The sequence below is a fragment of the Lupinus angustifolius genome, chromosome LG18 (assembly GCF_001865875.1).
Source record: "Lupinus angustifolius cultivar Tanjil chromosome LG18, LupAngTanjil_v1.0, whole genome shotgun sequence".
NCBI classification, from domain to species: domain Eukaryota; kingdom Viridiplantae; phylum Streptophyta; class Magnoliopsida; order Fabales; family Fabaceae; genus Lupinus; species Lupinus angustifolius.
Genome location: NC_032026.1, coordinates 8471676 through 8486784, shown reverse-complemented (window position 1 = coordinate 8486784; position 15109 = coordinate 8471676). Strand labels below are relative to the sequence as shown.

Below are 15109 nucleotides of genomic sequence, written 5' to 3'. Positions count from 1 at the left end.
TAATGAAAATGAATCTATCCTAAAATTATTGTCCTCTATAACAAATATATTTTATCCCATTTTAATGAAAACGAATATATGTTATCATGTTTTATTGAAAACGAATCTATCTTATCCTGTTTTATTGGAAACGAATCTATCTTATCATATTTTATTAGAAACGAATCTATATATCTATACTTTACTGAAAACGAATTCATATATCCTATATTTTATTGAAAACGAAAGTGTCTTAATATTTATTTATTTTATTTTATTTTTTTAATTTTTGGATACTCTATGGATACGTATCTTTTGTGAATCCGAGCGTATCCGTGTCGGATATGTGTTGGAGACCGATACGTGAGGGTGTTTGACGAATCCGTGCTTCATAGGACTTATATCCACTAAATATATCAAACTATTTAATGTATTTTTTAATAATATCACAATTGATTTTTATATTTTTATCAAAAAAAATTAATATCATGTACAAAAAAAAATGATATAATTATCTAAAATGAAATATATAAAAATTAAATATTCAATACTAAAAATAAAAAATGCAGCGTGACTGTCGACATGCTAGTTATATATAAAGCTAAAACTTAAAATAATTACTACTATGATTTTATTTTCCTATTTTATCCTTGACATTTTTTATTTCTAAAGGAAAATTATATAATACTAAGTAACTATAATTAATACATCTTACTTTAAGTTAGATATTATAATAAATACAAAAATTATAACATAAAGTACATCCAATAAAAAAAATTTAATTCTCTAAAATAAAAAATACTAATCTAATAGTTAATAAAAATACTTAATATCGTAAAATAAGAATGTGCGTCAGCGGATACGAATTGTTTATCGACACACTAGTTAAATTAAGGGGCAAACCCCATCTATACTCCACTTTGCAATTTAGAATATAATTTTATGAGGACTTAAATCCTCAATCTCATTCACTTCACTCCTTGTTATCAAAACCATCTTATATTTTTTCTTTTTTTAATTTGCTATGAGTGAAGTTCAAACTTATAATCTCTTACACTTCATTTTTTAAACTCATTCACCTTAATTATGACCACATTATACTTCTCTTCTAATTCATTAGTTGAGTACAATAATATCACATATTCATCATATCCAATTCAATAATTTAAAGTAATACATATTAAATAGACAAAATTGCATAGAATATCCCTAAATTTTATGCATTTGACAAGTAGATAATATAAACTATATTTTTTTCCTTTAATTATCCATTAAATTTTATTTGTTAGTAAAAATAGTCCTTGTATAAAAATAATATTAAATTACTAATACACTATGAAGGAAACTTTTGTCATGAGACTCACAAGAGTAACAATGCATGTTAGATGACACAAAAACCATCATTATAATACAACTTGATTAAAATAAATAAATAAATTTTAGAACTAAAATGTAACAATAGAGTAATATTGTTATATATAAATTAAAATTAAATAATAATGATATTAGTATATTACAGTCAACATAAAAACGAATATCTGAGTGAGAATTTTCAACCAATTTAATTAACATTTAAAGTTTAAGGAGTAATTAAAAAAGTTTTGTAAACTTTTCCTTATTAAATAAGATATGCATGAGCGAGTCCAGCCTAAATTTAAGAGTTTTTAAATTATCAATCTTTTGTTAACCTTGTAATCATAAACGTAATTGACTTTTAAATAAAGAGTAAGTTATGTTTACAAGTATTTTAGGAGGATTATTTAGGAAATGCAAAATGAATAATCAACGTTCAAAAATAAAGTTCAAGACTTCTTAATATATTAAACACATTATTTTTCATGTGAAATTACTTTATTTGTTTCGACTCATGCTTGAATAATTGGATGATATCCAGTTGCATGAAGAATGATTAAATATTCTTTCCAAAATCCAAAAAAGACAGTATTATTATTAACAAGAAATAAAAACATATTCCAATATTAGAAGGTTCAATGATGATCTAATGCCACTATACATTCTCATGGTGCTTAAATGATCAAGTGATAAGATATTCTTTTCAAATAAAGTGACATTATTAATAAATCAATAAAGATATATAACCATTCAAAATACAAAAGGTTGAATGATTACAGACATGAATCCCGTGTTTGAATGATGAATTGATAAGATATATTTTTTCTTCAAAATTGAAATGAAAATATAGTTTTTTGGTGAAGAATTCAAAAGATAGTATCATTAATATATAAATAATTTTTGAGTGCCGCGGGTTTGATTGTATTATGCCACTAGGTATGATTTTTGATATTATAAACAATATAACATAAATTACTATCACAAAATGCTAAATGATTAATTAATATTAGATCAAGAAAATTCATTTACTATAAGAGTAAGTTTTAAAAACTTAATTTACATTTTAGCTATTAGTTTTAGGGATAACAAAAAAATCAAACCCACAAAAATAGCTTATGAGTGAAAATGAGTTATAATACCCATATATAAATAAATTTATTTTAATTATTTTTTATATATATTATAGTTCTTTAATATTATATATTATAAATTTTATTATTATTTTATAATATATAACACTTACTTAACTATAATCATAAATTCATCATATAAATACTTTTTTATTTACGTAATAATCATTTTTATATATTAGTTATTACAAAATATATAAATACATAATTAAAAATAAAAATTATTAGGTACCGCAAATAATCACTACCCCACACTACTACCCATAAGGGTGGAAACAGATCATGTCAGGCTAGACTTTGCCTTAAACAGGTCCAACCTATATAGCATATAGGAGCCTGAGCCTGACTTGTTAGCCTGTTTAATTTTTTTTTCAAAACCTAGGTAAGCCTATTTAAAAGCCTAACCTGACTTGTTAGTTTGTTTAAAGGCGTGTTATAATATATAATATTGAAATATGTCATCATGTCTACATTTAAATATACTAATATTCCTACTTTTAATTAAAATTTTCTAACCCTAACAATTAAATTATATTTTTGTATACATTTTTATATTAAAATTACATATATATTATAATATTACTTATATTAAAATTGTATAATATAAATATATTGCATAATATAACTAAATAGACTGACCTGTTAGGCTTAATATGCCTTTTGGATTGCTTAAAGTCTGACCTATTAAAGTAAATAGACTTTTCAAAAAGCCTAAGTCTGGTATGTTCACAAAAAAAAACTTGGCCTGATCTAGCCTGTTATAGGCTAGGTAATAGGTCATTGGTAGGCGGCCTGACCTGTTTCCACTCTTAGGCCTACCCACAAATATTGTGAATTTGAGAATGAGAAAACACTACTCTCGCCCGTCCAACCCAATGTCATCCGTAATCAATTCTATGAAAATTTAATGATTTAAAATTATTCACCAATTCAAACAATTGGACTTTCCTAAAATTAATGATTAAAAATATCGAGTTAGTTTTTTAAGTTCACTCTTCTTGAAGTAAGTAGATACATTTCCTATCACATCCATTGTTTTTCATGCTAAGTGATCTTTTGATCTTTTTAAATTCAAAATTTCATACATCTATAATTTATTCATTTACTATTGATAATATTATCTTGAGCATTTACATGACATCACTTGATTCTTCATTATTCTATAATTTAATTTTTAAGTGTTTATTAATAACATGGTTTTTTGAATTACAAAGGTTGAAAGGTCATATGACCCACCTTAGTATGACTCTTACTTTAGCATGAAAAAATGTTTGAATTTGAGTTTAATAATAAATAAAAAATAAAAAAGCATAATAACTTATATGACGTATCTCCATTATCAGATAAAAAAGTGTTATGCAAAATAAAACAAAAAATAGAACAAAATAACACTTATATCTTTCTATTTATAATGAGATTTTTATCCTTCAAACTAATTGTAAAATAAATATTTGTTAAATCAGTAATTGAGGGGAGTACATCTAGTATCTCACTCTTTTATACTATTACATGTACCATCGTCTCTGATTAATTGAAAAAATTATTTAAATTAAAATTATAAATATTAAATATTTTCTGACTAATCATATATCTTAGCACATGAAGTGATACAAGTAGTAAGATCGACTCCTGAGGACCTACTCCTTTATAAACAAGGTTAATATATCATGAGTAAAGTAGTGCCAAATTGGCTGAGGTGTGTGTGCAAGAGTGCAAGTGTGAGCCAAGAATGCAGAGTTTAGGTATGAGTTAGAAATATTGCATCAGGAGATCTTATTTATAAGTTAAAACATTTGGGAGAGTTGTATTCCTATTAGGATTAGAGTTATGGTTGGAGTCGGGTTAGGGTCTTTACTATACCAAACCCGAATCCGAATTTAAATTTGTGTAAAATTCTAATCCAATTATATCGGGTTTCCCTGTTAAATTTTGGTTCAGTTCGAGCGGGTACCCACATGTTCGGTTTTTATTGTCATCCCTATTCTCTAATACTTAAGTCACATACTTCCAATTTTTCACTTGATTTAAGTTGATCTTCGAGAAGATTCAGGTGGAGATTTGATTTTTTTAGAGAGAAAAAATGTATACATTCACAATATAAGTTTTTATATATTGTCATTATATTGTTCATATTTAATCATTTTAAAAAAGTAATATAAATGAATTATGAATATGAAGTTTCTGTGTATAAATATATATACTGATAATATATATATTACATTATTTCTTTTCAGGCTCATTATATAATGCTCTATATGAAATTTATTTTAAAATTCAATCAATTTTTACCATATACGATTTAGGCTAGATAATGGATTAAGATATTAGATAATCAATTATTACTAAAAAAAAATTAAAATATTTGATTACAACAATCCTTATAAGATATAAATATATTCTTAAGGGTTGTTTATCCGAAACCAAGTTATCTTAGAGTCTGTTTGCGAGTTTAGTTTTTTGAGAAGAAGGAAATGAAAGATAAGACTAAAGAACCATCTTATAAGTGTATTTCATGATCCCAAAGTTTTCTTTCTTACATTCTACAAAACAATTGGCTAACAAACTCTTAGGATATTAAATAATTTTTCCAAGATATTGTAAATAAATATAATATAAATGAAGATTTACTCAATTAATTAACGTGTTAGACACGACATTCTACTTGAGTCTGATATAGTGTTCCAAGCCTGACTCACTTAAGGCCTCACCTGAAACATCGAATTTAGAATGAGTCGAGTGGTCTTAACTTGAGGCTGGGATCCGGTCCATAACAACTCCAAATTAATCGTGTGGTGAGATATTAATACTAAAATTCAAACGATGTGTCTTTAATAAATAAATATTTGAATTGAAAAAATTGATCAATAGTTTGATGCCATGTTGCGTGAAGGATCAGGTACTAAGATATGGTCTGAAAAATTCAAATAAAACCACTATAAATAAATAATATATAAGATTTTGAATTACAAAAAATGAATAATTGGGTAACGTGGCGTTGCATAGCTCTCTCTATCTATGGATGATTAGGTAATAAGATATTGTTTTAAAAAAGTCATACGATAATTATATTAGTAAATAAATAAATAATAGATGCATATTATTAAAAACTAGAGTTGGGTAAGAAAATGTAAGAATTTTAGACAAAAAAAACAGACAAATCAAAGTTACATCTTAATTAGAGTAAGGCTTCAATCTGATCCTTAAGATATGCTGTAGTCAAGGTAGCCATTCAAAAAATGAACATCAAATACAAATTGATCACCATACTTATCTTTTTGATGATTAAACAGGTAAAATTCTCCAGTTTTATAAGTGCAGTTTCTAGGATTTTGAACATTTATCCTTGTTTGTGACTACAATTTGCTTATTACTATAACTACCTTAGGCTGGAGTACTAGATTATAAATTTGAGTTGGCTATAAAAAAAAAGGAGCACATATGTTATTTCACAAATATGTGTCACTTTATATGTCATTGATTGTGGTCGATAGAAAAATATATTTAAATAAATCTTTTAATAATTAGGTGTTTTTTGACCAATTTCAAGTAATATCACCTAAAATGATATACTTTTTATGACACAAGATCTCTATGGCAAGAAAAACCTCTTATTTTTGTTAAAATAAAAAACCTCTGAATTATGAGTGGCTTGTAGCACAATCACAGGCACAAGTCACTGTGTCTGGTGGCCCTACAAATCCTTCATCAGCTTGGAGGATGGGTCAGTGGGTGTTCGGTAGCAAATACTGCGCGAGTTCCAGTTTTTCTTTCTGGGGTCCCTTACCCCACAATTACGTTTGTGTCACACAATTATATTACATAATTCACCTTCTAATAGTACCTTATTTTACACCACTATAGATATTCAAACAAAATCTTGTACACACTAATTGACAACATCATCATGTGTTATCTATACTCTAACTTTAGACACCTCTTGCATCAGGTATAAAAAAAATGCGATTAACACATACCTTTTAGTGATTTATTTTGTACATATATTTACATGAGAATAATGTTTGTACTGCAGGTGTACTGCAATTGCAGGTAACATCCTACATCATATATCTTTTCGTCAGTACCATCATAATCACATGTTCACTCACATTCATAGTGAACAAGAAACAACTTTTTATCACAACAACAAACTTTAATAATGTGAAATTGACTATAAAGATCAAACAATACCTAAATTTTATTTCGTAAAATTAACTACTTAAATCAAATAATATTATAATGCTCTATTATAAATTATTGCATTCATCGATATTTTATTAACATAAATCGAACAATTTTATTTTGCTTATAATTTTTCATGGCCTATATTTTAGAGAAATTGGACTAACCTTATCTACACTCTTTACTAAGGTTTTCAATGGTCTTCTTCAAACATGTTCCAAACACCTAAGACACACTTTTACCATCTTTTTTATAATAAGAATTACTCAAACATTCTTTTTAATACATTTATTTATAATCATATCTTATATCATATATATTTGTATTCAACACAATACCCCATTTATGTTATATGCAGTTTATTTTTCATTGATATTTTATTAAATATTCTTCAGGCATCCGCTAAAGTGTAATTCAAGATATAAACGATTCTACTTGCTTGGAACTGAAGCATGACAACGTGCATAGAGCTGTATGCAAATGCAAAAGAAGCCACCTCACTCACATGATTATTTCTAAAGATGACTATATATATATATATATATGAAAAACAATAAAAATAAATAAAAAACAACCCTTTTAACGCAAGTTTAAAGATTAATATAGGATGTGTTATAAAGTAATAGATAAGACCAACATCAAGAGAAATTGTATCTCATTATAAACACTATATTCCAATGTTGAATTCTCCACAAAAAGAGGGGGAAAAAGTAATAATGATAACAAAATTGAAGTGTGGTAATCAAATCCAGAAGTGAAAATGTTGAGACAAGAAAAATGAAATCTTATATTTGCAGTAGGAATTGTATACTATAACGTACTGTCAACAAGCAATGTGATCAGTGCCATAGCTGATTGCTTTAAGACTCGAATCAGACATATTAGTATTCCATCTCATAGGGCCATTTGATTCTCCTGCTATATTATAAGCATAAGAAGGCCATCTTACATCCGTTTGACACATGTCTTCGACGCCTATTTTAATCATCTTCTGTGTTCTTTCGAGAACTATAAGACTCGAAAATGTAGAAAAACTGTTCCCTACGAAGATATCAGCTCGCAAACACACCTCATAGTCAATTGCAGACTGAATTAGATATGGATATTTGCTATAAATTGCATCAACACTGAGTTTCTTCTTCTCGAACGGTAGAAAGCCTTCTTGCCAACCTTCTAATACGGAAGAATTCTTAAGGAGTTGATCAGCCACCGCGAGATAAAGAACAACCGGAGTCTTAAGACCTGCGATGTTCTTAACTCTTTCCACTATCTCTTTCTTGCTACTACAGATTTGATTTGTTTGTAATCTCTGCTCCAACTTTTTACAATGAATCATCCAATCAATTTCTATCCTCATGTGGACAGCGACATACGGCAAAGGCTGAAACGAAGAGCCATCATTTTTTAGTTCCATTTTGCCTCCTCCTACTGCTCTAATCCTAGACACAACTCTATCTGCTTCTTTAGCAATCTCATCTACTAAAACTAAGCACTCGAAAACCTTTGCATAGTCCTTCACGGGCCAATGGTCGTGCCATAAGAACGGGTTTTTCCCTTCAATTCTAATTATCTCATGATCATCAAATGATCCAATGCTATGCTGTCTCAATTGATCCAAATCCCTCTCCACTGTCCACTTCCTACCACTTCCTTTCTGCATCACAAGCACTCGTGTTCGATTCAATACATCAGAGTAGCGACCCAATTGGACAACTCCACTACAGAGTGCATTAAACTTGTCAAATTGGAATACCTTGTCAAAGGAAATGGGTTGCAAGAGATCAATTTCTTTGTAAAACAAAGAGGCACTAAGACTAGGCATCAATAGAGTTCTATTCATCAATTTGGCAGTAAGGCAAGCCCTTGCAAATGCAATCTTCTGATTGTTTAATCCCCACACAATCTGAGGAACCTCCAAAAATTTATCTTGTCTAACTCCAATTGAATCCGGAGAATGGTTGCGGATAAACACAAAGTTGCTCCATTCAACCCCGCCAAAGCCAGGTAAAGAAGGAAGCAATAGAACTCTAAGGATCAAAATAAAAACAAACAGAAACATACATTTGCAAGGTATGGAATTCAAAGTGCCACCCATGAACTTTGACAACTTACAACTCAACAGCATTTCCATGGGCCTAATTGCGCCACTCACTCATATCAGAATCACTCTTTCAAGCAAAAGATCATTTTGGCTTTAATTTTAACACTCAGAGAACTAGTAATACTACTCACAAGGGATCATTAACATTAATGTAGAGAATTCATGAACATATGCAGTGTGTCAAGATCCAACTTTGAAGGCCAGCACAATCTGATAGTGTTGGAGAAAACCAGTTTTAAATACAGAGTTCTCCACTAACAAAGTAACAAGGAAAATCTACACATCCAGATTCCTGAAACAAGAACAAAAAAGTTAGATTCATGTAGGATGAGTTACACATTTTAAAGTGAAAAAAAATTCAATTTTGATTCATGACTAAACCTTCCACCCATGTTCTTAAGTTGATTTCATTTCATAATAGTAATTGAATTATCAACCAAATAAAAAAAACAGAGAAAGATAAGAAGCAAGACCTATCTGGTGTTGAATCTAAGATGCAAAACTATTCAGAAAATGCAAAAACAATGACAACCATGTGAATCTTGGTAACAAACACCATCATCATAATAACCCATCACTATCACAAAGCAACAAATAAAAAAAGCAGCGATCCAAATAAGAAGAACTAAGTGGATTTGTGGAAATCTTGAATCCCTGTTAAGTAGGTAAGGAACTAAATTGTTGTACCGAAAAGGATATAATTGAGAAGTGAAGAGAGATAGAAGGAATGAAAAGGGTAAGGGAGACACAAAGGGAAGGGGAAGTACAAAGAGAAATGAGTCAGTGTTATTGGAAGTTAGAGAGAGGGGAAGAATATAAGGACAGGTAAGATTTGTTGCAGACTGCAGAGGCCCATTTTGTTTGTTTGATACTATGTAGTACCAAGAAAACCCTGACATGTTACAACCCTATGATTTTGTAGTTAGTCTCAAATTGGAATATCTTTGGTTTATAAATGAAATGAGAAGGAAAGGAAGTACAAATAAGAATAGAATAATTGGAGGAAAGAAGATTAGTAAAAAATGAGGTGATTTTTTGTTGTTGTTTAATAAATATTATTTTCTTATTTTATCCTTATTATCTTCTTATTTTAAAAGTGTATTTAAAAAATTGAATATTAGACCAATTGAATAAATTCAACCGTAAATTTAGCGCAAAAAATTATATTTGAATTTATAAAATACAAACTATACATTACAAACGATAGGAAAGCGGATTGACAGGCACGACAGTGCATGTCAACACGCTAGTGTATAATAATATAAGTTATATATATATTATTATTTTTAGACCCTTTCAAATTAATGAATAAAAATAATTTATTTTGATAATATTTGATCTAATATTTTTAAGCAACACTAAAGTCCAAACTATAAAGTTTAGTACAATAATTTTTGTTTATAAAATTCAATGAAAATTATTAATCTTTTGTATTTTCTTTCTCACTAAAGAAAACACAATTCATCATTAAGAATCACTTCTACATTTTTGACATTTCCAATTTTATATATTTGCATTTTATCTTTTTTAATTTATTTATTTACTACCGTCTCCCTTCTTACTTAGTATTCAAAATTATTACCTAAGTTCACAAGCAATGAGAACAAGGGTAAGTTAACTCATGTAGATAAAACGAAGATAAACAAAACAAAACCCAATTTATTTTTCTTATTTTCATATGGGTTCCATGCTTCAACTTATTATTGGGATGGACAAATTTGAAATATTGGATGATTTTCTTTAATTGCTGTTGTTTTTCCTTGCAAAGCAATTATGAAAAGTGACATTTTTATCTCTTTTATAACATCTTGTTTTTTATAAAACCAAACATCTCTTGTTAAAGATAGGATGTTTGAGTTTTTGTGGTACTATTAAGGGTATCCCCTAATCTTTTTAGATAAGGAACTAATTTTTTTTGGGGTTCGTGGTTGCCCCTCCCAACAAGTGTCGCTCCTAAGAATCAAATCCACGACTTTGAGGATCTAGTGGAGCCTTATACCACTAGATCAACACCTTGTTGGTTATACATGGACACTATAATATCTATGTACCATTTATTTGAATTACTTTTGTTTGAAGAGTCAATGATGATTAAATATGAATGATAGATGTGCAATGACAATATATAAAATTTATACAATGTTAGTGATACATTTTTTGGCATAAATTTGTAAATTATCATTATATTAATCATCCAATACTTATATATTAATTATCATTAACTATTAAATATATAATAAATATGTCTATAAATGATATACCGACTATCTAAATGATGTAAACCAAGGGGGCGACCTATGATTTTTGGAGGCCATGTTCTTGCAAAGAATTTTTAGCATAGTTTGGTTTATTTTATTTGCATTGTTATTAATAAATGAGAATTTAATTCTCATGTAGTCTTAGGATTTATGTTTATTTTTCATTCAAGTATTTTAGTATTTAATTTGATGTATTTTGGGATTGGAAAATTATTTATTTCCTTGTAATTTGACCCATAGTGGCTAAGTGGTGTAGCATAAACAAGGTGGCATGAAAATAGGAAGGATGTAAGAGCAAAAGAGGGCACGACTACACATATGCAAGACTTAAAAGATAAATAGGGAGATTTATTCAATTACCTTGGCCAAATCAGATTGGTTTAATCAACATATTGTTACTCCTCGGGATAAGGCAATGCACAAATTAAGGAGATGATAAGAGGCTGATTGGAACAAGTCAAGGCTCTACTTGACTTTCAATTTCAGAACCAACTTGTGGCTATACTTAAGGGATGAAGATAAGATGATCAAGTCTACTCAAGCAAGGAAATTCTATGATTAAATTCGGTCAGATTAATTAGAGGAATTTTCAAGCCTAATTCAAATCCAAATCTTCAACCCTTCAACAACTCAATCCAACTGAAATTGATCAAATCAAATTAGATTAGGCTTGTTAGGATTATGTTAGTTAGGATTATGTTAGTTAGGATTTTATCTTCAGATTTCAATCTACTAAATTAGATCATATCTTTATATTTTTAGCAAGGCAAATCTGCTTATTTATAATTTTGCTTATTCATTAATAAAGTTAAGTTTGTTTTTGAGAAAAAATGGATTGAATTCCTAAAGTTGAGTTAAAGCTCCTTAATTCGAACTTATCACGATCCTTATTCTTGTGGCGTTCTAAGACTCATCATCCTCTCGGTGTGGCGTCTAAATTCTTATCAAAGATCCTTCCTTGTGGTGAATATCATTGACTTATCAAACTCTTGAGCTTGTGGTGTCTCCATCTTCATATCTTTTCCATCTTTCTTCACAAATTTATCCTAAAATTGTCTATCAATACCAAAACCGAATTCTGATTTATAAAGTTCTTAATTTCAAGCTAAGATGATCCTCCTAATTCTAAGCAGCCCCCTAGAGGTTGTCATCAAGTGGTATCAGAGCTAGCTTTTGCTTGAAACCCAAGTCATGGCCGATGAGGCCAACCAAAGGACAAACATCTTCCATTCTAGGTGTTTGATCCAAGGAAACATGTGTCTATTAAGTATTGATGGTGGTTGTACCAACATGGCTAGTTCAAGGTTAGTTTCAAAACTAAACCTTGCAACTAAATCACATCCCACTCCTTACCAACTACAATGGTTAAGTGAGATTGGGCAGATTATTGTGAACCAGCAAGTGGATGTTCCCTTTTCAATAGGGAAATATAAAGATGTAGATCTTTGTGATGTGGTTCACATGGAGACCAACCATATATGTTTGGGTCGTCCATGGCAAATGGATAAGAGGACCATCCATGATGGATTCTCAAACAAATATACTTTTTTTTACCAAAACCGAAAGACGGTGTTATGTCCCTTATCTCTTGCATAAGTGATTGAGGATCAAAAGACTTTGAAGAAAAAAATTAAGGAGGAGAAAAAGGAAATTATGTGTCAAAAGGAAATTGAAGAAGAGGGAAGTAGGAGTATTTTGGTTCCAAAACAACCCCTACCCCCACTCCATGGTAAAGAATTTTTTTCCCTACTGTCGCGCCCCGATTTTCGGCTACGCGACCTCTCGAGTCGCCACTACATTTTTTTACTGTAAAAAATGTAGAAAAATCTTTTTTAGCCCAATTACCTTGGGCTTTTTGGATTTTTGATATCCAGGTTCGGAAGTCGGTTGCAGGGTAGGGAAGGTATTAGCACCCCACCCGCCCGCCTTAAGCGGTACCCTATACTAAACTACATGGATTATTATATTTTTTTATTTGTTGTTATTACTATTAAATAAAGGAACACCTCTTTTTTTAATTAAATTAATTAATTAATGATTAGTTACTTAAATGAAAAAAATATTTTTTTTTAGTTGTGCCTGACAAGAGTGACTTTGGTCCTACGTATCCATCTTAAGGGAATCAAGGCTCACGTAGTTCTTTAAGTAGAAAAAGGTTTGTTGGTTGGATTGATTTTAGAAAATATAAGTGTTAGATCTCGGCTAACAATCCTACTAATACAAGTGAAGTACAACCATACGTCCGATACCGCATTTTGTACTCAGGGTTAGTTAAGATCTTAACATGTTTATGGACAAAAGATTTTTGAGTCGTTGGTGAATTAGTCATGGTGATCATTAAGTTGATGAAGTGCAGCCCATATGTCCGACACCGCATCATATCTTAAAATTAGAGTGATTGTCATCCTAGAATTAATAATGACTTTATCCTAAAAAAATATAGTAATTATTTTAAGGACATTGATAAAAATTTCAAAATGGTATAACATGCTAATAGAAATGTGATTTATTCCACACTTTTAAAAACTTACACATTATATTTTATGTTTGGCTTCATCCAATATACCATATATTAAAATTTGGACATTCATTAACATGAATAGAATAAAAAAAACAAATACTAAGTAACATAACATCGAAATAACAGATTCTATTTTTAATACCTATATTATTAGCATCGTAATGGAATTAATTAAGTGGTACACCAAGAAATACATTTTTTCATATAATAGCATTGGATGATTTTATTTATCATTCATACTCTTTGAATATCGAAATTAAAGTTCAGTTGTAAAAATAGTGAAATAAAACAGCAATGGAATCCCATCACACTGACAAGCCCAGTTAATTTTATAATCACAGATCATATTCATGAAGTTCTAATTGTATACGCATAATTAAATTATTTATGATAATTATAATTTCCAATTTCTATGATATAGTAATTTAGCATATGTAATATGATGATATCAGTGCAAATAAGGGACAAAAAATGCAAACCTGATAAGCAAATGAAAAAAAATCCAGCAAAAACAAAGAAACCCACGTGGCAGGAAGAGATTGGGGGGAATTCTTTTATTTCCCAGCGCTTGGACACGTGTCAGCGCCTGGTTGGGGGAGAGAGAGGGTGCACTGGTTGCACCGTGCACACACCCGCGCTGGATCCAGACGCCTAGATACGTCCGGACACGTGGCGTGATAAGACTGGATGGGAGGGTGGGCTCACGGATTGAACAATGAGCACACGTGCATGGAATCCGCGCTCTCCTAGGAGGGATCTGGTGTGGCGTGTTGTAGTGAGACCGGGACGCGTTTCCCGTGGTGTAGTGAGACCGGGACGCGTTTCGTCCCGGGATTGGCCAATCTGGAGCGTGAAGGTGACAAGGCCACGCGGCGCACTGTGAAGCGTGGATGGGCGAGGGTGTAGGATTGCGTAATGTGCGTGCCTACACTGGATCCCGTCTTCCTCTGGGAGAATGATTCAGTGCAGCGAGGTGCACCAAGGACGTGCCACGTTTCGTGCACGGATTGGCTGGTCTTCCTGGTCAACTCAGATGCAAAAAAGTCTGGCCATCGCAAGGCTCTGGATGAGGGTGCACGGAAGCAAGGGTGGGCACGCGCACACAGAAGTATTTCTCTAACCAATCTCCTTCCTTCTCTCTCTGGACGTGTTGGGCAAGGGATTTGGGGTATTTTGGCAGTGTGTTCTTTCTGAAAAAATGGCTTGCCTCTTACCATTGCCCTAAACCCCTATTTATAATAAAACACCACATAATTACAATCCCTAAACACTTGCCTATTTTTAATTCTCAATCAAATCTGATACAGATATTTAGGAATCACAATAAGCCTAATTTGGATTCACCATTAACTTTGAAATTTGAAATTCAAATTTGAAAATTTGAATTCAAATCTTGATTTTATGTTTTATCCGAAAATCCATAAATCCCTTTTTTATTTTTATCATTATTATTTTTTTTAAATTCCGAAAATAATAATAAAAAAACATTTTTATTATTATTAGTTATTATGATTTTGAATTACGAAAAATAATAAAATAAAAAAACATTTTTTTTATTATTAGTTATTATGATTTTGAATTCCGAAAA

At 30.2% G+C, this 15109-nt stretch overlaps 2 protein-coding genes across 2 annotated transcripts in view; both read right to left on the bottom strand.

The window, feature by feature from the left end:
- On the bottom strand, window positions 7405-9692 carry LOC109332222. Its single transcript, XM_019567126.1, has 2 exons — window positions 9216-9692; window positions 7405-9034 (listed from the first exon to the last, which is right to left on the bottom strand). The coding sequence occupies exon 2, from the start codon at window positions 8770-8772 to the stop codon at window positions 7465-7467; it is 1308 nt and encodes a 435-aa protein (XP_019422671.1). The 5' UTR covers window positions 8773-9034; window positions 9216-9692; the 3' UTR covers window positions 7405-7464.
- The window catches only part of LOC109332518, a 7501-nt gene continuing 6659 nt past the window's right edge, over window positions 14268-15109 (bottom strand). The window contains 1 exon segment of the mRNA XM_019567503.1: window positions 14268-14750. Coding sequence (XP_019423048.1) covers window positions 14268-14750 — 483 coding nt within the window.

Bases quoted from the DNA above. Each gene is read 5' to 3' on its own strand.
- LOC109332222 (XM_019567126.1), bottom strand. From the start codon at position 8,772: ATGGAAATGCTGTTGAGTTGTAAGTTGTCAAAGTTCATGGGTGGCACT.